A 26935-nucleotide genomic window follows, 5' to 3' on the forward strand; every position below is an offset into this window, starting at 1 on the left:
TTGTCACATTTTGAAAACAAAAGTACTGACAGTGTGATGGAATGTGTGAAATTTGTGATGTAATGTGAGACCAGACACCACCCAGAACCTCATTCCCCATTCTGCAACATTAGATGTCATAGACGCAGAAGTAGGTAAATGTGTAGAACTTTCATATGTGTCTGGAACAGTTTTTAGAAGTTGTGTGACTTTCTGGCTATTGTGAATGCATTGTTCCACATTTTACATTCTGCTGGTATAAAAGTAGTATCAATTTTCATCTATTACTATAGATTTTTTGCATGGATAGTTTTTAACTTCTCATAATACTTTTCTAGTTGATGATCTTGCATTTTTAGGCACTGACTCATTTTTATCCCTAACTATTGAGGATTTATGGTGCATTAGGTCATGTGCACAGCGCTTGCACAACTTACAGATGATAACGGTTTTGTTATTTTTTACATTTCCCAGCTTTTATTTATCTTTCTGTATTTTCTAGAGTTTCTAGAACCCTTTTCTTAATAGCAGAGATGTCAGGCATCTTCTCTTATTCCTTATTTAATTGTAATATCTTTCACAGTTTATTATAAGGCACAGGCTTGTCATTTAACCATGAACGATTTTTTTGAATCATTTTTTATTGAAACTTTTTATTCTTAACTGAGTGCTGCTATTTTATTAATCTAACATGCGTACTGAAAGTCATTTATTTTAATGCATATGACAAGTATTTTCTTCCTTCTTTTAGGCAATTCGCATAGTGGCTTAATTTAGAGTTTTATTGTTGCCCTATCAGAATGCAATTATTGAACAATGGACAGACAGACATCACCATCAGGTAGGCAAGCAAGGACAGCTTCTACATATGTGTAAAATAGGTAGATACATAGATAAGTGATGGGCGGGTCGATTCATTGACCGATACATAGATAAACATAGATGTAAATGCCGGTACATGCACGCCCACATCCATATGCCTGCAAATTCCCTAACTCTCTTCACTGAGAGGACCTGGGAGCAGCATCACACCAATACCATTGTCATTTGGGTAGTCAACTTGGTTTATACACACCGTGAATATAAATGCCATTTTCTATTAAAAGAATTACAGCCCTTAGAGACATGGGTGATTCCAGAATGGGGAATCAGAAGTGCAAGATAAGCCTGGAGAATGTTGTTCCAGAAAGCAAAGCACAGGTCAGAGAATAATGAGGAGCTGCCAAGGGGCACAGCCGGCCGCCGGAACAGGTCCTACTGAGCAAGCTGAGGGCCACTCGCACATCGAGAGCAATGAGGGGCGTAGCAGATACTATTTCCTGGGAACAAGCAGGAAACCGTGAGTCCGTGTAGATAAAATTGAAAACCTGATGAAGAAGGAGACCTTTATATAATGTTCGAAATACTTCCCCACAAGATACTTATTAATGACAAAGGAGAACAGAGTAACATTCGAGGAGAGAAGCCTGGCAGACATCAGCGTAACCAAGGTTAAGTGCAGAGTTGAGCAATTACATGGTAAATTCAGCCTAACTAAACTAATAATTACTAGTACTTATTAGTATAAGTACTTATATATAATATGTAAGTATATAGTAGTGTAAGTACTAGTAATTAGTAGTTGCTATGATAATTTTTTTTTTAAATCATCTTTTCCTAATCTGCAATCATCGCCTTTTCTCCTGCTTTGAGTTATGTGGATAATTACTTCACCTTTCAATTTTATTTTGCTATAGTATAGATAGAACTTGAGCAAGAATAACCTCAAAACCCTGAACTTTGCTAATTATTGGTTCCTCAACTATGAAAAGAACAGACTAGATCCGAAAACTTTCTATGATTAATACTTATAAAAAGGGAAGTAATTATATGCGTCTGTTTTAATCATCAGAAAAAAAATTAAAAGCAGCATAACCGAACTGTCCATTTCAAGTGCCCTTGTCTGTTTAGATTCATAATTAAATGCTTCTTTGCAAACTTCTGCTATACATGCGCCACGTCCAATACTGTGAAACTAGAACTAACAGTTTTTTGTTTTGTTTTGTGTTTAATACACTGCTTGCTCCTTTAGAGCATTATTGAACTTAGAAACCAAATCTATGTTCTCTCATTGGCAATGGAAGCTGCAGGTTACCATAGTTACAATGTAAAGAGTGTTACTGAAAAGAAGAAAAGAAAGACCAGGGAAATTTTAAATGACAATGCAAAGACATTAGGAAATTACCCCAATAGGGAACTGGGAACTTATCAAGCCCCCAGTTACAGTAATTGCCCTGCAAACATTTCAGGATCGGGGTCAGAAAGTCTCTTCAGACCTTCCATACACCAGTTCTACAGAGCTTGCAAAATGCTGATCTCAATAGGGCAGAGCCTGTTGTTAAGGCGTGTTTCCCATTAGCACAGATGCATGCGGACACAGCCTTTGCACCCCAGAACACGCTCTGTGACTTGCCTCTCATGAGAATTTGGTACAGTGTCCCCCTGGAGCAGACAAACTGCGGGCTGTGTTGCAATGCCACCTGTGTCTCGCGTTAGAAAGCCGGGTGCACTGCAGTGTCCGTGAACTTACAGTGGTTTTCAAGGCAAGTACCATCTACCAACAAGGTCAAAGACATATGCGCTAGGGACAAAATACTTTTTAAAAGTCTAACACAATTAGGCTTGTTTTTGCTCAGAGGAAGCATCAAATAAAGAATTTACTAAACTTTCTACAAATAGAATGGTCCCAGAAAGTGGTAAAAGAGGAAAATCCAGTGAATGAGCAGATGCAGGAATGAACTGAGTATCTATCCCCATCATGTCACTTATTAAAACAATGTGAAGATTTAACTGCATTTGCTAGAGTAGGAAAAACATACACAGTCCAAGAGGTGCGACGACTCTACCTTGAGTCTCTGCAGGACTCGGCAGAAAGGAGGCAACTGTCAGTGTTTATGTGCTAAACATTGTGTATTGGGGGCTTTTAAGAACCATAGAATTGATTTAAACAATGGCTTCAAATGGCAGAAAGAGAAATGCATAACAGTTAAAGACAAGCAATTAAACTAGTTTGTTTCTAACTGCTTCTTAAGTAATTAAGAGTTCATGCTTGGCAAAGCCCCATGGAAACGATTTTAAGACAGTGTATAGGAATTAGTGTAAACTCACATGCGGTCCTCAAAATGATAGGACAACTGCTCAAAAAATGTAAGACCTGGGATCAGTAGAACATGATTTAAACATAATACGTGAATGATTATTGTGGATATGATCCTTATTTACCAGGCTGTTTGGCTGACCTGGTCCCTTGTGTTTTGTGGTGTTTTACCTGTTTGAGTTCCTAGCATGAGTAGATAGAGTATATAAACTAAAGGCTAAGTATTTGTTGAGGTGTGGCCTTGTGGGAGCAAACAAAGAGACTGAGAGACAGAGAGCCCAAGACACAGGCGAAAGAGAGAGACAGAGAGAGATGTAGAGAGAACACGAACGGCAGCCTAGGCTTTAGAACAAGGACGCATCAAACAAAACAGTCTGATAACCACCTGAGCTGGAGGGTGGATTTGGAAGGAGTAAGGTGGGAAGGGGAAACTGTACTGAAGAATAAGGAAAACAGACTTCGTGTCAAAACGTCGTGGGCTTCTGGCCTACCAGTCCACCAGCCTACCAGGCACAGCTGCGTGGCAGCTGTGAACAGCAAGCCGTTGCACCTCCACCCCTTCTCAAAGCCTTAGTGGTGCTGCCCGTTGCTCCAGTCTTTCCCCTCCCTGCCTCGGACGCTGGGGTTCGGCCCGGAGACAAGTTCGGCCTGACAAAGTTGCTCCTTCTGTTCTGGGACTACAGGGCACTGGTATCTCACGGAAATACCCTTTCATGTCTCAGATGCTGCCTCCTTCTCTGTAAAGATAGCGCGCAGGCGGCGGCTCTCCGTTTCCAGCATTCCACGGTTTACGCAGCGAGCCCACCCCCCCGCCCCCCCAAATGTGAAAGGGACCTTTCAAAGGACGCGATTGTTCTCTGGAAAGGTTTCCTTATCACCTGACTGTGTCCTGATGAAACAGCCGAATTCTAGCAAAATGCTTCTTATTTCCTTGTACCAAGTAATAATTCAAATAATAAAAATGATTATGAATGTTACAGAAACTGGTAATGGGGAATCCTGCATGTTTTTTAAAAAAAATCGATTTGATTAGAAGTCTCCATCAAAAACTGTGTGAAATCTGTTTTGTGTTATCGACGTTTAAGCATTCTGTTCAAACCAGTTTTCTTTAAGTAAAAACTCAATGGTGTCATCAAACCCATGTTGATACAGTGATTCCATTTTCCTCTTCTTTGGTGGGAAGAGGGCTTGGCTAAGCCTCACCAAGTTTGCCACGGACAGCTAGAAGAGAAAGACAAATTGAAGCGACAGGATATTAAAGTACAGGTAAATGTGCATTATTTCAAACCTAAGCTTTCGTATTATAGATGCAATTAGTGATTTTAAAAAATTAAAAGGTTAACTCCATGTATAGACTAGTCTTGCTACTATTGCCGTTTTGGGCCAGATATTTCTTCGTTGTGGGGTGTCCTGTGCTTTACAAAAGGGTGTTGAGCAGCAAGCCTGGGCTCCCCCCACTAGATGCCAGAAGGACTTCCTGGATGAGGCAAGCAAAACTGTTTCCAGACAGATGCAAATGGCTCCTAGGGATCTCGCCCCAGTTGAGAACTGAGACTAGCTTAAGGGAGTTAGATTGTTATGTAAATTATTCAGTGAGTCCTTAATTTTTCTCCAGTATTTTTGCATACTTAATTATTGCCATCTTTTTACACAATCTATTTAACATTGCACGGAAATCCCACCAAATCTGTTGACCAGAAAAAGAAGTGAAGGAACAGAAAACATTTCACAGTTAATAAACTGTGAAGGGATTGCACACGCACAGTCTAGACACACCAAGGTCCACATGCATGATACATATTGGAAAGTATTAAAAACAATACTGAGAAGGTACAATTTATACATAAAATTATCAACACGATCCAAGGGTTTGCAAGCATGTGTAAACTTTCAGGGGACTAGGGCCCTTGAAGTAGCACTCTACGCATTACTCACCCTTAGGTGCTGATTGGTGATGTTAATGTACAGATCCAGCAGCCCTTTGTCTTCTGGGCAGATGTCTAATCGTCCACTGAAGGGGGAGATAGTCACTGTCTGGCCTTCAGGCAGGATGGGAAGGCTGTTGGTGAGGCCTCCATCCATCCACTTCTGTGGAAGGAAACAGCACTCATGGGAAGACGTCAGCAACACACAGCCCATGTGCAGGGAAGGAGAACAGACCTCTCAGTCGGCTTCTCCATCTAATACAGTCCATGCCTTGAATATGTTCTCAAATTACTGCTTACCAGGACTAACCCACTTGGAGATTTGTTTTGCTTTCCTTTGGACACATACAATCTACTATATGTTAAGAACTCGACAGAATCAGGAAACCTCTTAACTCGATTATTTTACCTAAGACGTACTTTAGATTTTATGGATGACGGTGCAGGCGTAAGACGTGTGTAATGAGGAGAGGATTTATTATTGAACACAAGTGGAAGCCAAGTTTACTGCTGACAGACAGATCAAACCATCCACAACCATACAACGTTCCATTTTTATTATAAGAACCGGAAACTAGCATTTTCTGTATATACTTAAAAATTAATAGAACAACCAGAAATTCCTCTATTTCCAAAGTGGCTCCTGAGTACCTGTGGTCTTAAAACCATAAAGAATGGGAAGAGCTGCATAAAAAAAAGAAACATGACTCATAAGAATTGTAGGCTTTCAGACTCATGCCCAAAGTGGGAGGATGGATACAGCAGGTGAGAAAAGCTTCTAGAGGCTTCTGCAGAAGTGTATGCTGCTTAAGTACAAGCAAAGAAACACAGATGAGATTCCTTATGCTGTCAACTTCAAGGCAAGAGTCTCCGTCCATCCTTGAACTGATGTACTAACATAATCAACTCGAACAGTAAACAAACACAAAATAATGTCCAAGGTATATTTGCCACTGGAAATATCCTTCAGTTGATGTGCAAAAAGAAACAAAAACATCTGGTAGCGGCTGAGAGCCCCTCACAAAGGACTCTTGAGTGGAGAAGTCTGCACACTCCATTTTGCTGGAACATTTAAAATGTCATGGAGAAAAAAAACAAAGCCGTTGTGTTCAGCACAAAGGTGGAGCAGGGAAGGAGAAAGAGGTGAGAATAAAACATCCTCATCTCAGTGAAAACATCCATTTTCTCTAAGGTGTCCTTTTTTTTTTTTTTAATGTCTATGTCGTTTTTATTTCTAAAGCTGGTGTCTAAATGATGGGTGCTTCACTGTCTGTCATGGCACTGGCCAACTACCAACACCCCCCAAACATAAACATTTATTCTAAAAGTAACTAAATAAAAAGGGACAGTGTGTTGAAAATTTCTTTTGAGGGAACTTGCATTTGGTGGAGGAGAAAACATAAGTAGATTCGATTTAAATGAAACTCACCTGGCTAATTTGCATATTAACATTCTTTTTTAAAGTTCATGTGTTGTTATTTTATCCATATCATGTAGACACATATTCATATGTGTTTGGGTATATTTAACACATGTATGTGCATATATGTTTAGACATCTGTATATATAGATCTGTAAACAGTTTAAGAAATGGAGGTTTGTGGTAAGAAGACCCCGAGTATCCAGGTCTGCGCCCTATTGTCCCACAGCTTACTTTCTTTCTTTTTCCTGATAGCTACAGGCATGGGTACCAACTTCTAGAGTAAGTCAATACCTAGAGAAGAAACAAAGACACCGTCCAAAATTACCTTTCATATTCTCAATAGAATATCTCAGCAGTGATGTGGAAATGTGTATAGGATTCATCAAGGGAAATTCAAAATATGTACCATGTGTCATGTAACTTAAGTAAGAGCTTATTTGACTTATTCAACTTAAGGAAAAAGAAGGGCAATCTGGCTCATTGAATTGCAAAATGTTCTAATTTACCATGGGGTTAATGACTGCTGTTTCAGGGAATTGAAAACCCTTTTTCCAAATTTTGTTCGCTCTTGTTAGCTGATTCTGATTGGATAAATGACTGCGGAAAACATACAGCTTATCAAATGACTTGATTAAATTTGCAATGTTACTAGCTCTTCCGAAAGCCATAACCCCAAGCAGCTCAGAGAGTGTAAATTCAGTGAACCTTACTCCTCATTTATGCTCCCCTGAGCTGTGCCACTCCTGACCACCACACTTGTGCCCAGGCGTGCTGATTCCAGCAACATATCTGGAAACAACAGAACAGCAGCCAACATTCCTCGACCTGGAAATGAACAGTGCGAGTATTTTATATCTCATGCCTGATAGTTTACCATGCTGTATTTACATACTTCAGCCCATACATTCTCTGGCTGTTTGCCACCTATTCCTGCCAGTCATTCTCACATTTCCACGTGGCAGGCAGCCTTCCATGCATTGGTAGCTACTGCCATGAGCTTCTATGATTCCAGCATCTTCCTCAACAAAATATAAAAGCTCAAAAACTGTGCTGGTTCACGCCACGACGGCTTCGCCCCGTGTGGGTTATCTTTCAGTGCGCAGCAGGGTCATCCAGAGGAAAGTGAAGTGCAGACGTGCAGGAATCTCCCGCACAGTGTGTTTCACAATCACACTTCCTGCTGGCCCCAGGGTGGCGGTCACTTGTCCTACTACACTTTATTTCCATCTCTGAGCACATTCCAAAAGTGCTCCACATTCCAGTCGACTGCTTGAGTCCAACCAGTTTTGAAAAAACAACTGTGCAATAGAAAATAAAAACTCACCCCTGCTTGTGGGGTGGGGGTCCACTGTGACTGCTCCCAAAAGGCTGCAGCCTTGAAACCAGAATGAACGGAGTCACTTTGAAGGGATAACAGAGTACCTGTGACTCCCAGCGGGTGAGGTTGTACATCTGCCAGCACATGTCAAACTTTGCCTTATACACTGAGGTGTTACGGGCACATGTGAAAACATGCCCCGAGGTTTAGGAATCCAAGCAACTCTTATTATATAACAGAAGGGGGAAACTTGACAGGGAGGCACTGTCTACTAAAATGGTCTATTTATTCCCTCTGCAACTAGTTGTAGAGCATACAATGCGCACCTGATGGGTTTTGGATGCTGGGATCCTTCCCCGTAACAAGCCCATGCAGGGCTGCGTTTCCTTCGGGTGCATTTTGCTCAAAAAGCAAGTGAATAAAAAAAATACTTTGTTAGGAGAATGAATGAGATATTGACATCTGTAATTATTATAAATACCATGGCACGGGGCCTAAGGGTTTATAAAACAGCTTCTCACATACCACTTAATATAATCTTTACTAGAGCACCATTGGGTAGGAAGGTCATGCTAGTAAATTCAGTTTCCCCATTTTACAGAAAAGGAAATTCAAGCTGGCAGGGTTCCTTTCTCTGGGTCAGTGGTTGGCAAACTACAGCCCACCACCTGCTTTCTGTAAATAAAGTTTTACTGGCACACAGCCATGCCCTTTTGCCTATATACTGCCTAGAGCTGTTATTCCACTAAAAAAGCCATGTTGAATAATTGTGTCGAAGGAGACTGTATGTTGCACAATGCCGGAAGTATGTGCTGCCTCATGCTTCATGGAAAATAATTTCTGCACCCCTGCTGTAGAGTATGCCTTAAAAATGGGTGCAGCTGTCTTCTCATGCAATTCACTGTTCTTTTTCACCCCCTGTAAATTACAGTATGTGCCACGGAGGCAGGGTGGCCTCGGAACAGCTTTCTGCAAGGTGAGGAACAAGAGGCCAGAGGAAGTAAAGGTGGTTTTAAAAAATTACTTTGTTTTTGCAAATGTATCTTCTTTGCCTTCATGGCATAGAGAACACACAGTCTTACCAACAGAACAGTCTTGGTTAGTGATTCTTAAAATAGGGGAGAGGGAGAGACAGACAGAGAGAGAGAGAGAGAGAGACCAGGAGATACGCACCCCCTAGGGTACAGGTCACAGTCTCCCATTTGGGAGAATTTGGAAGAAACACAGGAGGAGAGAAGAGACAGGTGAGATTTTTCAATGAAAGGGAGACAGGTTAAAATAAATACAATTTTTAAGCAAAGGTTGAGGATCCCTGCGGTACTGACTTCTGCTAAATAATAACTTGTACGTGGCTGCCTTAAGTTCTGAAAGTTACCCAGTGATTCTGCATATCCAATTTTGGAGAAAATGCTAGAGTTACTTAGCAGTTAACATTCTTCTAAATGCTATATAGAAAACATTCCCTGGAACACTAATATATTTTTTTAAAAGTCAAACAGACGATGCAAAAATGTTTAGATAGTTGCTGCAAAAGATGATCTTCCATTCTGCAAATTGAGAACGAGGTTTCCATTAAACCAAATCTAGCTGGTTGCCAGGCCAACTACCACTGTTTGCTGTGTTGGGGATTGAGCCACATATGCATGTAGAATGTCTAAAACATGAAGAAATAGAACCCTGAGGATTATAGTAGTCATTTTATACAAATGCATAGTAACAGAGTATTCCACAATTCTTTTTCCCAGATACATCAATAACGAAAGGAATAATAACCATGCAAAAGGCTCAATGATATGTTTTCTCTATATAATACAGTCAAAATATTACTTGAATTCTAACTTAGACAAAAAGAAAAGAAACCCACAGGTTTTCTCGTGATCTGTGTATATCAATTCCAGAGGTTATCTTATTCTGTCTGTTATTTTGATATTTCAGTCACTTGTCAATGTTAATGCTAATCTCTCAAAAAGTGAGTTATTAAGAATTCCTCTTGAAAATCCTCATTCTTAATCGAAATGATGACGAGAACCTATGAAAATGTGCTCTGAGAGTATGCATATTCCCGTAGCTTATTTGATCACTAGAAAGAGGCCATGTGTATTAAAGGAAGATTCATTAGAAAAAATATATGGCTGAAGTTCAGGTTATTTCCATTCATTCATTTACTCAACTGTTAATGAATATCTACTACAAATAGGGGCCTAAATATGGTCTTAGAGTCTGCAGGCAGCCAAGAGCTAATGAATTCCTTTAAAATTAGGAAAAGGAAGCAGTTTTCAAAGACATTTTAGCACTTCAAACAACTGGCACACAGTTTAGGAAGGAACCATACTGTTTGCTACTTGTTGTAATCATCAGCCTTATGAAAGTGTGATACTTCTAAGTCACTAATAAAAGATTTCTTTAAATAAAAATATTAGGTTCATAAACAAATATTTTAAAAATCCAGTATGTTCAATACCTAGGTAGTACCAGATGTGGAATCTGGGAGGTTCGTGTATTTAATAAAAACCACAGGAGCAGAGGGTGGGCTTGGCCCATCTCGGCCAGAGCTGCAGGCTCTCTGCTGCCAGGGCTCCAGCGTGCGAATGGAACTGATGCCGAGTCTGCTTGGCCCCGCAAACTCTGTCCCTTCAGAGAAATGACTGAAGCCATCAATCAAATCAAGACCTGAGCTCCCTAAAGACATTACAACCTAGTACAGGAGAGGTGTCTTCAGCACGGCGGAAATTTTTCTGTCATCCAAATCATACGCAAAGGTCAGACTCACAGCAAAATGATGTTTAAAGCAAAAGTTTGCATTTCCCTAGAGATGGGAAGATGCTCGAGAATACCTGGGCCTCGAAACCCTCTTAAACTGTGGGAGGGCATCAAGCTGGTATTCAGCGATCAACACAGAAGGACGCTGGCACATCAGCCTTCTGTGGCTGGATACATCAAGCAAGAAACAAAACTACTTGTGGAAAAAAAATTACACGAACTGATTTGGAGCCACCAGAACAATTGTAACATCGGCTCCTTCAGAGGAAAGGTATTAATACAGAAATTACTGGTACAGGTCAGTTATGAGGACCTTACCTGCCCCTTGTATTCCACTGGCTTCAGTCCTGCGTAAATGGGCAGGAAGCTGCTCGCCAGGAGAACCTAGGAGGAGAAAATGAAGACACAGCTCAGGATATAGGCACCGACACTTATCTGACAGATCGGACATGGTATTCTGGTGAAATTTTAAATTAAAAAAAATTTTTTGATTTTAAATTAAAAAATACTGTAAAACATTAAATAAGTTCCCTATATTTCAAGTGCACAACGGGACACGCTTAAAGAGAAGACAGTGTTTTAATCCCTGGGAAGACCCTAAAGAGCTACGTGCAATTCAGTGTTCTCTGATTCAGTCAACTTTGCCTGAGTAAAACTGGCATGTGACATTGGGCAGCCAAGTCATTACAAAACTAGGTCCATATAAGTCGAAGTTCTTGAGTGTGTACGAGTTGCAGATAAACTGTTCACAATGTTCTATTGTATACTGTGAAGATCGTCTTACAGTTGCAGTCTCATTTTGCACAGGAACAAACCCCTCGGGTCATTACCGGAGGGGGAAGAGGCTGCAGCTCAGGGATGTTCTCATTTGTGTCACCAGGATGTCGCTGAGGGACACACACATCTTATGTGCTGGTGGCATGGGATGGATGATAATGAGACAGTGGCAGGTGTGGATAGCAATTATGCTTTAGCTTCCATTAAAAAAGTTGAAAAGATGGCCGTTTAACATATTACCATTTCCTCCAACACAAGTTTGGTTCCGGGAGCTTTTCTGACATGCAGACAATTTATTTTGCATGCAGTGTAGGTTCTGAATCACTAGTGTTTCATTTGGAAAGACACAGCAGTAGATACTGAATATTTAAGTTATAATCTTTCAACCGATAGGCAAATACTGTGTGGCTGTTTGTCATCCAAGATTTCATGAGATTTTGTTTTGGTATATATTAATCAGATGGATTATGGCCCCCAAACTGATTTGTGAATCATCAGTTTAGAACTATTGAGAACTCATGAGAACTCAGAGGGCATTTTCTCCAAAGAAACAATTTTACAGGTTTGATTGCTAAGGTTGGCTCTCAGAGGCAGATTCACTCTGAACCGCAGCTGAGTGACAGGCCAGTGGCCAGCGTGACGTGAATCTGAGGGACAGACCCTGCCTGGGTAGCACGCCAGCACCGCGGGCACCCACCGATGTTGGCCTCCTGTGCCTGGGGCTCTGCACAGGCTTCCTCTCTCATGCAGTGGCTCCTCCTAGAACACACCCAGGTCCTCCCCACCGAGAGGGACAGGGTCTGAGGCTCCTTGTGAGGTCGGCCGGTGCTCCACAGATACCCAGAGCCTTGCTGCTCTGCCTCCACTCTCAACAGTGGGATCAGTGAGGGGCTGGCGGCACACGCCCCACAGAGGGCAGAGGGCCAGGTTGTAACGGCTCCCATAGCCACAAACTCCTGCCACGTGGCCCAGAAGCGTCTGGGGCATCAGGTTTGGGCGATAGCATGTTTCAGTGGTGTAATAGCCCAACACAAGGACTTGGGCAGGGAAGAAGGAAGGACATGACATGTGTTACACAGCCGTGCTGTGCCAGGTTGGTGCTAGTGCAGAACAAGCTATGTGATCTGTGCCTCTGGAAGAAAATGAAAATGCAGGCATGAGGAAGTGCAAGATGTGGACAGTGCAGCGTGAACCCAAGGCACAATGACAACCTTGCACAAGATTTTCCAACCTTCTACGAAGAAGGGTCAAGGCAGATACTCCTGTACTTGGGCATCCATCTCCAAATCTCGGCTTCCAACAGGCAGCTGTGATAGAGCGGCACTACATTAACCACACTTATTCCACCACGAGGCGGAGCAGGAATGAGGATCATCGCAGGCGTTTTGTGGGAGGTCAGTGGGGAGACAGGATAGAAACTGAGCATACTGGGTCCGACCTTATCGGGCCACCGGTATCATTGACGACATCTAGTGGTTTTCAGAGAGGGGCTGTTTACAGTTGTGGACACTGCACGCACCATTACTCAGTTTCGCCCTGTCATCAACTGGTTACTCCTTTAAAAAACCAACTACAGACCCTAGGTAACGTTTTGCAAGCACACAATAGCTACTTAATGAAGTTACTTGGCAAAATGCAACATCGCCCAGCAGCAGTACATGGAACGCTTTGCGGATAGCGCACCCATTGTGAAAGCACAGTTCTCAGACCCTTCCGACCGGATGGAGGACGCTCTATAAATACAATGATCCGTTTCACTATGCTGCACAGGAGGTATGTGCTTTGCCAAAAATAAAAAATAAAAATCACAACCCTGAGAACCAGAATTATGTGGGTTTTCCCCCCGTGTCAAAGTGTCATGTGAAGTTCACAAGTTAATGCCTGGAACTCTTTGGAGGTGTTTGGATGAAAAATGCTATCCAATTACTTCCCTACGGATAATAGCAGCAAGAATCCTTCTAAATGATAGGAAGAGTGCAGTGAAGTAGAAAATGCCCATCTCTCCTCCCCATCAATGTATTTGCTCTGTCACACCTTAGTGGGAAAATTAGCTTTTGACAGATGAGAATTGAGTGGCTTTTCTTACGTGTAGTCAGCGCGCATTTTATTGCAAGCAAAAAGGGATTTTTCTAAAGAAGGAGCTAAAGATGGACATTCTAAGGCCACTTGATAAAATATGATGCTTGAACCTGTGCTTTTACTGTGTCTCACCTCAGTTTTCCCAGTAAAATTCTTCTCACCAGGAAATCCCAGTCCATCTAGAGAAGGGGTTCTCACCCAGGGAGGGTGTCTTAGCCCTCTGGGAGACATTTAGCAATGTCTGGAGATAGTTTCATGTGTCACAACTAGGGTGGCAGGGAGGGGGTCCTGGGTACTACTGGCATCTAGTGGGAAGGGACCAGGAACGTTTTTAAATAACCTACAGTGGCCAGGACGGCTCCCACCCCACAGAAGGATGGGACCGAAACATCACTAGCACAGGGCTGGGAGCAGGGATGCAGGAGTCAGGCACCTGCGTGCAGAACCCCCACCCCCCAAGTTGGCCTAGTACTTTAAGCATTATATATAGTTAAACCATTGGTCTGGGTTTTGTTTCATTCTTACTAAATATACAACGATAAAAATAGAAGTTAGTGACTTCCTATAGCAACTGTATAAAACATTGCCAAGGGCATATTCAATACACGTTCTAACCAGCTCTTTTCATTTTATATTTTATAGAAAAGGAGCGTTTAGAAAATTATGTAGCCTGCCTTCCTTGGAGAATAAATTCTCAACAAGTTTCATTTATGCCTTAAGTTTACTGTAGAGTTTAATGAGAATCTGGCTGTTTATTCAGAACCTGCTGGTGGAGTTGAAATTCAAAGACAGATTCAAATGTATCTTTACCCGTCTTCCCAAGATAATGACCAATCTTAAATTCAGGCTTTATTTCACCTTCACAAGGCTAAATGGGAGAAGATCTTGCTGGAAGAGCGTTCTCTCTTTGTGCAGGGAAATGTAGGGCATCATAGCGGAGGAGGAGGGTGGTTCTACCCAAGAGGAACATGGTTCACGGAAGCCTTCCTGAGTAGGTCTGTCACAGAGTATGCACGCGGCTCCGAAGATTGCCTCCCACCACAGATGCACATCAGTTTTAAGCATGAAGAACCCAGTGATTTGGACTACTTCAGGCAGGTGGCCAAGCACCACCACTCTGTGGCATGGCTAATTTTAAAATCATTTCGCTATCTCAGTGCGCTCACTACTGGGGAGGAGGGGAACGGCCGGCATAAACACATTCTGGACAAATCAACACCCCAAGACTTCACGTCTGTCTTAGAACACCTGTCTTATGAAAAATGGAAACAAACCCAAGGGCCTTAGTGCGCTCAGGCTGCTGTTACAAAGTACCATGAGCTGGGTGGTTTAGAAACAACGGACACTGATCTCTTCTGGTTCTGGCACATGCAAGATCAAGGGGCCAGCATCTGGGTGTCTGGTGAGGTCCTGTTTCCTGGTTCACAGACAGCCTGGCGTGCAGGCAGCCTTGCCCGGGGGGACCATGGTGGCCCCACTCCCAAGGCCCTGTTGGACGCCGCCTGGCAGGGGGATCTGTGCAGCGGCCCTGTGCTGGCCGGGCCCTTGCCCGCTGGGTCCCTGATGGGTTCCACTGTGTGGGACCACAGCGCTGGCTTCTGTGTAGGTGGCTAACTGGTCTCCTTGTCAGACATCCCTTGGCCACACCCATCCCGTCTGTCCTGACGAGGCTCTCACCCTTTTCAACAAAAAGAGGTGAAGAATGTACCAGATAGTGTAAGTTCTGCTATGCTTTTGATGCTATGCTTTTAAATCATTTCTCTCTATGTGCATTTTACATAAACAAGGCTGTTCCCTCCATGATTTGCTTGGAAACTGCCTCATCAAATGGTTCATTTCATTGCTCGCAAGTCCACCTTCCGGGAGACACTAGTACATGGACACAGTTCAGCCGAGTTCTTTGTCACCCACTAACAAGGATGGCCTTTCCACTGTTCCAGTAACACGTCCTCGTTTTCCTCTCAGATCTCATCTGCATGGCCTTTGGCAGCCAAACTGGTACCGCCGTTCTGCTCATAACCCCCTAGGTCTTTGCTGAGACAGTGGAGGCTCTCTCTCCAGCTCTTCTCTCCTTTCTGGGTCCTCATCAGAACTTCCTTTAAAGGTCCATTCACGGCACTGTGGGCTCCTTCGCTGTGCACCTCCAAACCCTTCTGGCCTCTGCTCATTACACCCAGTTCCTAAGCCACTTCCACGTGTTTGTTACAGAAGCCCCCACTTCTTGCTACCAATTTCCTATCTTAGTCCATTTAGGCGGCCTTACCAAAACACCAAATACTAGGTGGCTTATAAACAATACAAATAATTGGTTTTCTCCCAGTTCTGGAGGCTGGGAAGTCTAAGATCAAGGTGCTGGCATATTCGGTGCCGGCAGAGAACCCCCTTCCCACTGTCCTCATATACTGGGAGGGCTGAGCTGCCTCTGTGTGGTCTCTTTTATAAGGGCACTGCTCTCATTCAGGAGGGCCCCACCTTCATGACCTCATCCCACAGGTCCCACATCTCTTAACACCACCCCATAGGAGATTAGGAATTGAACATACAGATTTGGGGGCTACGCAAACACCCAGAACATAGCACGGAGTTAAATCCCTTGGACATAAGATTCAGAATACTATGGAAACCCATCCTAAATAAAAGGAATCTCAGAAAATAGAGAGGTTCTCAGAAAATAAGCAGAAAAATCTCAGAAAGAGAGGTCCTCAGAAAACAAAGTATCACTGCAGATATCAAATAAAATAATACTTTTTCTTGGCTCTGAAAGTGTACTTCATTAATACAATTTAAGTATGAATCACCACACAAGCGCACTTAAGAAAAGAAGGCTGGTAGTAAAGAGGCGTAAAGTCAAATGCCAAAAGGTGGCAAAATTAGGTGGCAATGCACTTCCCACGGCATGAGAGGTACAGAGCGGCACATGAACAGGATGGCGAGTAAAAAGTAAAGGATCAAAACGTGTGGGAGTCAGTTCTACTCAGTGTGCAGTTGAACATTTAAAACTTCATGACAGACTCATACAGCGGTGCTGACAGGTCATGTGACTGGCTTAGTATCTTGTTTTTTTACTAAGCATTGGCTGTAATCAGCAGGCATATAGGGCTTCACTGTTTTAAAGCACAGTTTTACGCGCTTCATTCAATTTGCTCTCCAGGGTAACACTAATTAGCTTTTTATCTCCATTTCACAGTTGAGAAAACTGAGGGTCAAACATAATTAGGCCCAGGGGACACTGCTGGGAAATGACAGACCTGGCTAGGAACTCCTGGACATGCACATCAAACACGGAATACTCCAATAAAGCATTAAAAAAAAGGACTTAAAGACTTGAAGTGCATGCATGGACACACACACACACACACAAACACACACACACACACACGTTTCCAGTTAGATGTTCAAACACAGAAACACCCTGTCTGTAATAAAAGGTAGCAGTCAGCTGGTAGATAACGGAGAACCTAGCTAGCATGTTGGAAAAATCCAACTAGTTAGTAAGAGAATAAATTAGTTAATGATAAATACAGACATAAAATGCAACACGGTGGTTAAAAAATCCCCGGTGTTTAGTCCTCTCCCACATTCCTTTACTGGCTACCAACTGATGCTTGATCTCCTGTACCTAAGGTTTTGGTCTTAATCTTTCTCTTTCTCTGCCTGTCTATCTCTGTCTCTACACGTCTGTCTCTCATCTATAGAGGAGGTTCCAAATACTGGAAAATAAACCCAAGGCTGTGTGTTCAGAGCCAGGGATGCAAAGCTCCCAGGACTCAAAGTTATCCACACTGGGGGCTGTTCTTGTGCTTTGGGAACCCTCCGGCCTCCACCTAAGGCAACCGGTGGGGCCGGCGGGCAGCTCTCTTGCCCCCACCCCCCAACGCACACAGGCAAAACAGGCACCCTCACCCAGTGCCCCCAGGACCGCGTTCCTCCACTGCCCCTCCCGTCATCAGAACCCTCAGCCTGAGCCGCCACCGTCCACAAGGGCATTATCTTCTCCCCGTGTCCTGCTGCTTCCCCGCCCCCTCTCTGACTTTCACTCTAGAACTCAGTGTTTCATGTGTAACCCAGACAAATATTTTATACATTTCTGTCGCCACCATCTGCTATCCAGGAACAACCCCTCCTTCCTTTTCATAGTTCTGAAGAAGGTTAGAGCTTCCTATTAAACATTTAAAATGCTCCTTGTATAACCCCAGAAAATGTTCATTATTGAGGTATTGTCCTTACAAGGTACTACACGTGTGTCAACTATTTCTCTTCTGTTCCATGAACTCAAGTAATGATACTAGTTCTCTGAATAGTTACTATACAAAAGAAAAAAATCATGTTTACTTAATGCCGTAGTTTCCTAGTGCTGCTATAACACATTTCCACCAACGTATGGGCTCAAAGTAACACAAATTTATTATCATGCAGTCTTGGGGTCAGAATCTGTCGTGCATCTCACCAGGCTAAAATCAAGAGGTGGGTAGGGCCATGTTCCCTCTGGGAGGCTGTGGGGAGGGTCTGTGTCCTGCTCATTCAGATTCTGGCAAAATTGAGTTCCATGGCAGTTGGGTTGAATGCCCCTGCCCTGCTGACTGTCGGAGCAGAGTCTCCCGCAGTGCCCAGAGCCTCTGTGCCCTCTTGTGTAAGGGTCCTGCACCTCAGAACCTGCCATGGGACCCTGAATCCAGGCAAGATCTCTGGTTTTAAAGACTCCTGTACTTAGGTTGGAGCCACACAGATAATCCAGGACATCTCAGGATCATCATGTCAGGACCTCTACCTTAATCACACCTATAAAATACCTTTTGCCACGTAAGGTGACGTAGTCACAGGTTCTGGGGACCTCTTCACAGGTGTGCAGGTGCACCAGCCTGTGGCGTAACCAGCACCATGTCAGACACCTGGACTGCAGTCCCAGCTGGGCCACTAACCAGTGAAATTATTTTGTCTACCTCACTGAACACGTAGCATCTACATTCTTTGTTCTTTTGTTTCCAATTACATCATTATAACAGATGCCACCTTAGCTCATTTATTTATTTACTTGTATTCATTCCTCAAACATGTATTGATGGAGCTGGCACTGTGCCGGGCATTGGCGATAGAGAAGTGGGCAAAACAGAGCCATCCCTTCCCCCTCAGAGCTTCCATTCTAACGCAGGAAGGAAAATTATAAAAACTAACTCAATAAAGCAGCATGCTGAGCAGACATAAGTCAATCAGGAAGGGGTATAGCAAACACAGGGACCCAGCTGCTGTATACAGACCAGCCCAGACAGACTGGAGAAGGTAAGGCTGGGAAGAATCCCTCCCATTTTATGACGTGATGACACTCAGCGGTGCTTCCATACAAACCGGAAGACGTACTCCACCCCACAGAAAGCCTTCTGGGTCTGTATTGGCATGGACAATAGGCATCGATTCAGGCATGGGCTAACCAGCCTCTCCCTTTACATTTAGTAAGTCTACATAAGATTACAGAAAGATACAATCTTTCCCTAAGGTAGAAAGACTATTAATCTGTAAGTGAGAGACCTGTGTAGTTGGAGCACCGAGAAAAATAGTCTGATCTGTTAAGGCACAAAGTCATTTTACCTGTCAATTCAACACCTCATTAGGTATTTCAAATTATATCATGCAGATGGTAAGACAGGAACCATAAGATTCGATAGTAAAAATCAATGCATTAATCATGTAATTCTGGCAGAACGTTTACAACTCACTCTCAATCCATCACCTTCTGCTGTGTCCCAACATGCATCTTCTGTATTACCTCAAGCTTGCAGTGAAAGAGAAAAAATTGCCCATCTCTGCTACGGAAAGTACATCCTTTCTAATTTACAGGTATTTAATGTATTACCTTAGTAAGTGCCGGGTTATTTGTAAATTAGTGCAAAATGGAACATCAGGTTGAAAAACCAAGAGACTGGGGCTCTAGAAGCTGTTCCCACTGGCCATCAGTATACGCTTGGGTATGTCATTTAAAAGATCTTTCTACCCATTTTTTCTTTGTTTAGAAAAGCAATACGAGGGCAGTAATCACACCTGTCCCACCCCCCTCATGAAAGGACTGTCAAAGGACCAAATAAGATGGTGCATGTAGGAAGTCTTACATGAACTGCAAAGTATTATATTAGTAACGTGAATTTAAGAAACGATTACTGCTATGAAATGGCCTCACGACCTGCTTCGCACAATGGACGTGAGCATAATGAACATCACCAGAAAACCACTCAGCCAGGACGGGAGGCCCCTGGAGTTCCCTGTTCTGAGCTGGGACACCGGTTAATCCATGCATCAAACACACGATTCACGGAAAGCCCATCCTCTGTCAGGCCTGACACGCAACGCTGGATCTAAAGAACGTGGTGATGCTCACTGCTCGAGGGAAGTTTAAATCAGAACTTGCTGATTTCCGCCAACAGGAAATACGGCTGTGTTACCTTAATGAGATCCTCTCTGGAGGAAAAACTTGAGACTAAGCAATTTTCTCTGGTCTTGATGTTAGAGATGGACACGTGCAGTCGGTTGTTGGCCAGCTCATGGGCGTTGGGAGGGAGGATCGACTCTATTCCACTTCTAAGGAAGGAATGACCTGCATTATTCACCTTGAATTAGTGAACACCTTATAAATATTTCAGAAGGGGAAATGCTGAGCTGAGCTGAGCTTGCTACGGTGGATACAGAACATCTTCAACATTTTGTCTTCAGATGCTACTGGGGGAAATGTACTACATAGATACGTTGACCCTTGCACAATGCAGAGGTTGGGGTGCCAACCCCCTGCACATTCAAAAAGCTTAGGGTAACTTTTGACTCCCCCCAAACTTAACTGCTAATAGTCTGCCGTTGACCGGAAGCCTTACCCATAACATAAACAGTGGTTAACAGTATTTTCTATATGTACTATAGGTTGGAATCTTACATACAGTAATCTAGAGCAAAAAGAACAATTTTTCAGATTGCTGCAAATCTCCAAAATATTTTCCAATATGCTATTGACAAACAATGAGCATATAAGTGGACCCACACAGTTCAAACCCATGTTCAGGGGTCAAATGTATACATAGGAATATACCTCAATTGGGCCATGAAATCGTAGCCTGGTGTTGCTGCCCCAAAGGGCTGCCTTCGGGTTTCTTCTGCAAACTTGTAAGTAAATTCAGTACATTCCTGAAAAAGAAAACAAATAGGACATGCTACATTTTGTCAAAAAATTAAAAAAAGAAAGAAATTCATCCTGGTTTCAGAACTCTGTGCTGATTACAGCAGGCGCCTGGATCCCTAAGCCAGCCCCAGACCTTGGGGGGTCACTTTCCTTCACGGGTGTGTGATTGGCCACCTGGCCTGCTCCTCACCCACCATTTTTGGTCCCCAGGCAAGCTATGTGTTCTCCCAGACCCAACCTCATTTCCCTTTCCTTCCTTTTTGAGCCACCTCAAACAGCTTTGCCCATATACAGAAAAATCTTTGAAGGCTGAAGTCTGATTCTTCTACGTATTTCTCCAGCACAATTAACCTCCTCTCCCATCTCATTTCTGCAGCCTGGAACACATCTGAGAACAGCTGTGCGACAGCGCTGATGATTAATGACAATACGGACAAGAGAGACAGGAGCAGAGAGGACCGTTGTTCGCAGGCTTCGGAGGTCCATCTCGGGCGCTGAGGTTTCATGCGTATGGGTGGAGGGGGTATAGTTCCTGGGCTGGGTTGCACTGATTTGGCCTCTGCGAGCTTACCTTCACATGACCCTGCAAGTGGGTAAGATTGCCCACCTTGACGGCCAAAAGAATGGATGCTTGGAGAGATGGGGTATCTTTCCCATTTCCTCAGAGTTAGGATTTGAATCCAAGTCTGTCTTTTATTGATTAATTTGTTCATCCAGCAAAAAAACTGGGCTTCCACAGGAACTAAATACAAGAGCTCCTGCCCTCAGGAGACTCAGGGGTGCCCCAATGAGCAGATCACAGAGCGCCCGTGATGGGGGCGGGTGGGCAGAATCCAGCCCCCTCACACCCACCTTCCAAAGTGCGGAGCCTGTGAATACATTCCCTGACGTAACAAAAGGGATTTTGCAGAAGTAGTTAAGGATTTTGCGATGGGAGACTATCGTGTATTACCTGGGTGACTCTAACGTCATCACAAGGGTTCCTGAAAGTGAAAGAGGGAGGCGGACGTCACAGAGTCAGAGATGTGAAGATGCTCTGCAAATGGCCTTCAGGATGGCGCGGGGGCCCTGAGCCCGGGAATGCAGTTGGCCTCTTGGAACTGGGACACGCCAGGGAAGAGACTCTTCCTGAGGTCCTCCGGACGGAGCAGGGCGCTGCTCACACTTTGACCTCAGTGAGGCCTTTCAGACTCAGGAGACCCAAGAACTGTGAGAGAATGCATGTGGGTTGTCATAAGCCACAAGTCTATGGTCGTGCATTGCACAGCAACCATAGAGGACACAGCGGGCGTCAACCTCTGACGTCAGGGGTCACCAAAGGCTTCCCCGGGACGTGACATCTAGGATGAGACCTGAAATATGAACAGGGCTCACTAGGAGGTGCGGGCAGAAGAGGAACAACACAGAGAAAGACAACATGAGAACTTCCCAGAGAGGGGTGCACACCTGAATGGCCTCATTAGTGAGCCGGAGCGGCTGAGTCACACAGGGCCTTGCGAGGCGTGCTGAGAAATTCAGACCTCGTGTGAAGGCAATGTGAGCCCTGGGCTGTGGAAGGGAAAGGAAGGTGATGGAGAATCAGAGTTGTGTTTGGATAAAATCACTCTAAATGTTGTGAGAAGGGTGGCTTGTAGGTAACAGGCAGTAGATGCAGGCCCACCTGTCAGGAAGGCGCTGTAAGCTTACAGGAGAAATGGGGGTGGTCCCCCAAATGTGTGCTCTTCCCTCTGAGCTAGACTGCCCACTTAGCTTGTTTTATATTCATTTTAGTTACACACACATGTGAGCACGCTGGAAACGTACTTCGGAACCTTCCTCAGCTTTGCCCTGTGTCTAACGCCATGCCTGGCCAATCATGAGGGCAGAGCCAAGTCTGGCAGAGCTGAGCTCCTCACATATCGACATCTAAATTTGTCTGCCACCTAAAATACACCTGGCATCAGGTGCTCCTCTTAATTATATCTGCAGAAGCTCGGAACTAGACTAATTGTGCATGTATTTGTCACAACACTGCAGAGCTCGAGGAACCGTGAGTGAGAGCTGAGCTAACGCAGATTTGAGTAAGTTGGAGACAGTTTACCTAAACTCAAGGCAATCCTAAAAGTGGTACAGTACAAATGCTAGAAAGATAAATAAAATAACCTTTCATCAAATGGCTGAAGATTAATTTTGAAAAAGGAGAAGTGAGGATGCCCTGAGAATCATTATTCACCTTGCAATGTGAGCGCCTAGTAAATACTGACCCTTTATGTCACAGCAACACAAACAGACAACACCACTGGGTCTCCAGCTTATGAGAAAATAAGTAAGGACTGGTCAGCTGACTTGAAAATAGGGTGATATCTAGTCTCAAATTCAGGTAAACCATTCAATGTCTGAACATCACAGAATTTCAGTTAAGAGGCTATATATATTATTGCAGTGTTTCCAAATCACATTAACTCTAAGTCACATTTAGTATATTTCTAAATCTGCCTAGGATTTGAAACCAAGTCTACCCAACTCCAAAGCTCAGGATTCGCCCTACTTAAAGGCAAGACTGCATCAGTAAACACAAGGGAAGGGCCTCTTAGGCGGCCCCCTGCCTCAAAAAGGAGACAGTTATGGAAAAGAGCCGGTTTGCAGTGCAAAGCGTAAGATGCTGCGAGTGTGGGGGGGTGTTCACACCTGATTTACATGTTCACCACCTTCAGGTTCTCATCCTGTGCAGTCTCTACAGTTTTTAATCCCTTTTCTAGTCCCCAATAAAGCACCCAGATAAAGACAGGAAGAAAAGATAAGTGGATTTCCCCCGCAACTGCTGTCAACTCCAGTTTCTCTTCCATAAGCAGCACATCATTGATGTTATCACAAGATTTTGGATGCTTAGAATTGTGTACTTTTGTAATTTTAAGTGTGACTGAAGTTCATTCTTGAGCACGAATGTATTAATCGTTATTCATTGTTAAAAGCCAGTAGAGTATGTAAGTAATAAACAAGTACAATGTGTTCCGCCCACATAAGACAGCAAGTACAGGATGCTGTCTGGAAGCAGAAAACAGATTTTTAAAATGGATTGCGTTAAATGAAATAACGAAGGCTTATTTTTATGCCGTCTGTTTGCAACTCAGCGTTGCTTCTTACTATAAAAATGAAAAGCAAACAATTCCTGTATCATTTCACTTAATAGAAATCATAGGCCCACAGTTTAACTTATATACTTGTTTATAAATAGGAGCAAGCAAAGAGATATTGGCCAAATGGTCAATTCCTTGAAAACAGGCCCTGTGCTCTTTGCATGATCAGATGAAAAAATATCCTTTGCTTAAGAGAAAGAAGAGCTGGGCTCTTCAGACTAAATAAACACTGAAGAGTAAAATAAGGCACTTTATTTCCTTGTCTCATTGTCACCACAAATAATCTCCTTTTCCAAATCCAGGGCACAGATCCCTAATGATTCAATTTTAAAAGAAAACTCTTAACCTTTTCTGTTTTCCAGGCAAAGGATTATTTCTCCAGTTAACTTTGTAGAAGCAAATTCATTTCCTTTGTTCGGTCTTAATTTCTTGACGACAAACACAGCCTACTTACTAGTTAATTACCTCTATTTTTCCTGGTGCCGTTAGCAGGACAGAAGCAACCAAGGATCCCGAAGAGGCCCCGGCAAAGGCCCTGACACCCTTCAGCAGCTTTTTGCCGTGTCTGCGAAGGGCCGATGCTACCCCCAAGTGGTAAATGCTCAAAAATCCACAGCCTGCAAACGACAAGTTGATGGTCTTCATTCTAGCGGAGAAAATGGTGACACAAAAAAACACAAATGCTGTAAACTGGTATCGTTTACTCCAGGTACTGTGTCGTCTTTTGCTCATCATCTCCCCAAGCCTTTCTTTTGGTCTGTAATTTTCTGTTCTAAGCCCAGTATTTTCAAGTAGAGTCTAACTAAACACCGAAATCTTTTATTAAAGAAAACTTTCTTTTCCCCTCCCTTTTTCCCCATGACCCAATATAGTTATTATTAATTAAAAATAGTTACAACATTCCACATTTGTACACAGATTAGGCAACCTACTATTTAATTACTTGGCGAGAAACAGATGGACAAGTTCCAGTTGGCAAGGCATTCGGCCTTTTTTCGCCGTCTTTTGAAACTTTGGGCGGAGGGCTATATTGTGGATAAGTGACACTGTAGCAAATTCCAAATAAACGACACATTTGGCTCTTTGCAACGGCATCAGTCCATTTCAAAAAGAGGTCCCTGCTCCACTCCCTCAGCTCCATTTTTAAAATTATTATAATGAGCTCCCATATTTTTTATTTAATCTGTCGCCCACAATTACTGACCAATACAATGTATTTCATTGACAAGTTTTCAAAGCAAACCGAGGTCACAACCGTCAAAGGCAAGTAAAGGCTCCAGGAAATGTCAACCGCACCATCGGATCCTTGTCATAAATTTTATATAAGTGTTTTCCGAAGCTTCAACGGGCATGATTTCACCACATGCCCCCAGAAGGGTGCTCACTTGGAAGCCCTTGGATTTAAGCCCCTGGGCCGACCCTCAAATGTAGGAACCTAAGGCCCTTGTTCGATGCACCCTGCAGATGCCTGTGCCGGAGGAGGCTCAGCCATTGCCCCCGGGCCCGGTTTGGGTTTAATTTCTGCCGATTGTTGGGGTGCGGGTGGGGGGCGCTGCAGGGACTGGGCAGCGCAGACCCGGGATCCGCCCGCGGCCTGGGGGCCCTCCCCTCCCCTCCCCTCCTCTCTCCTCCCCTCCCCTCCCCTTCTCTCCTCCCCTCCCCTCCCCTCCTCTCCTCCCCTCCCCTCCTCTTCCCCGGGGCCAGACACCGCCCCGCCCCGCCTACTGCCCACCGCTCTACCAATGCGGCCTGAGGCACCGTGTTGAATGCTCACGCGGCCCCCTTCACTCCCTTACCCGAACACAGCCTGTCCGCCACTCAAAAAGGCTCCGCCTATCAGGGCTGGACCGAGCTCGCCGCCCCGCCCACCGCCCTACCAATGCGGCCTGAGGCACTTCCGTGTTGAATGCCCACGCGGCCCCCTTCACTCCCTTACCCGAACGCAGCCTGCCCGCCACTCAAAACGGCTCCGCCTATCAGGGCTGGACTGCGCACGCTGTGAGCCAGCCCAGGAAGGTCACACGTAAAGTTGGCGCAAACCGACTGGCGCGGGACTGTGACGTAGTCCCTTCGCCGACGGCATCGGCTAAGGCCCGCCTGTACGATATAAACACCCGGACGCAACATGGTGGCGCGCACTGGGCCGCGTGACCTGGGTGTCCCCGAGTGCGGGTAAGGGACAAGCTCTTTCTCGTCCGGAGTCACGCTGTCTTCCGACACTTAGGGATAAGTTTCAGTCCCTGTGCGTCTTGTAGCGACACCTGCGGGCCCGCCCTCATCTGAGAGTCCAGTGACCCTGAGCGACGGCTCAGGCGCGGCGCTCCGGAAGTGCTTGGGCTCGTCACGTGTGCCTCCAGGAAGTGGCTTCCCCTCTTGCCCCACCTTCGGAGCGGTGCTGCGCTCACTAAAAGGCGGGGACCGGTGTGGGTTCGATTCCGCTCAGCTCCTCCAGCGCTGCTAGGCACCTTTGCACCTAAGCATTAGTGCAAAGTCCGGACGAACGCTTTGCGCCGCGTTCGCGTCCTTAGTCCGCTGGCGCCGTGTGACCTTGGGCAGGTTGCATAATCTTACCTTCCCAGGTGGCTCAAATGCAAAATGGGATGGTAAAACCCAAATTGGCGCCAAGCCGTAAGGCTCGTGCCACAGAGCAGGCTGTCAACAAACACCATCTGTTTCCGCTCATGGCACTGTTGACTCTGGATAGAATTGAGAAGTAGCTTTAAATGGTGGCTAGGATGTTCGCTGACATCGCCACCCAGATTCAGAGGACTGTGACAACTGTTTGCCTTAACAGCGTCTTCCCTGCCTCATCAGAACCAAGCCTAGAGGAGCCTCAGATTTCCTGATGGAAGGTTCTCCGGGCTCCGTTGTTGAAGGATAGATGTGCTCTGCTCTCACTGAAGGAAGCCCAGTGCAAGAGTGTCTCTGCCTTAAGAGGAGGGAGCTTCCCAAATGGCCTTTACCCCGGGCTGCTGCTTTGTTCCCTGTTTGGGCGGCCAGCGGCCTGGGCTCTGGCACACAACACTTGTCAGAAGCGAGAACCCAGGATGCAGTGATTAAGGAAGATACTTTGTGTCTACTTCTCATAAGCAGCCTATTGAAACAGCTGATGCTGTAGATACCTTAATGCCTGAGCATAGCGCAACTACATTACTCTGCATTCTTCACTACTGTTGAATTTAGCGAGGGGAAGGCCAAATGCACATGAGCTTGTACACTGCCCTCTAACTGCGTTCGAGTGTGGTGTGGTCTTCCCACGTGAGCAG

The 26935-nt window shown here is 44.5% G+C and overlaps 1 protein-coding gene across 8 annotated transcripts; it reads right to left on the minus strand.

Annotated features, from left to right (window-relative positions):
- Positions 1-742: 742 nt before the first annotated feature.
- On the minus strand, positions 743-25975 carry PNPLA4 (patatin like domain 4, phospholipase and triacylglycerol lipase). Of its 8 annotated transcripts, XM_073227947.1 has the most exons (8): positions 24135-24524; positions 22000-22101; positions 21506-21760; positions 20464-20558; positions 19829-19964; positions 10860-10925; positions 5051-5203; positions 743-4336 (listed from the first exon to the last, which is right to left on the minus strand). In XM_073227947.1, exons 4-8 carry the CDS (start codon positions 20475-20477, stop codon positions 4196-4198), a joined length of 510 nt encoding a protein of 169 aa, XP_073084048.1. In that variant the 5' UTR covers positions 20478-20558; positions 21506-21760; positions 22000-22101; positions 24135-24524; the 3' UTR covers positions 743-4195. The 8 variants fall into 8 exon arrangements, with proteins under 8 accessions (XP_073084048.1, XP_073084042.1, XP_073084043.1 ...); XM_073227941.1 differs by lacking the exons at positions 21506-21760; positions 22000-22101 and adding an exon at positions 25606-25975 and having other exon boundaries at positions 24135-24315; XM_073227942.1 differs by lacking the exons at positions 21506-21760; positions 22000-22101 and adding an exon at positions 25466-25602 and having other exon boundaries at positions 24135-24315.
- Between the last annotated feature and the right edge of the window lie 960 nt (positions 25976-26935).

This window comes from Manis javanica, chromosome X (genome assembly GCF_040802235.1).
Source record: "Manis javanica isolate MJ-LG chromosome X, MJ_LKY, whole genome shotgun sequence".
Lineage (NCBI taxonomy): Eukaryota > Metazoa > Chordata > Mammalia > Pholidota > Manidae > Manis > Manis javanica.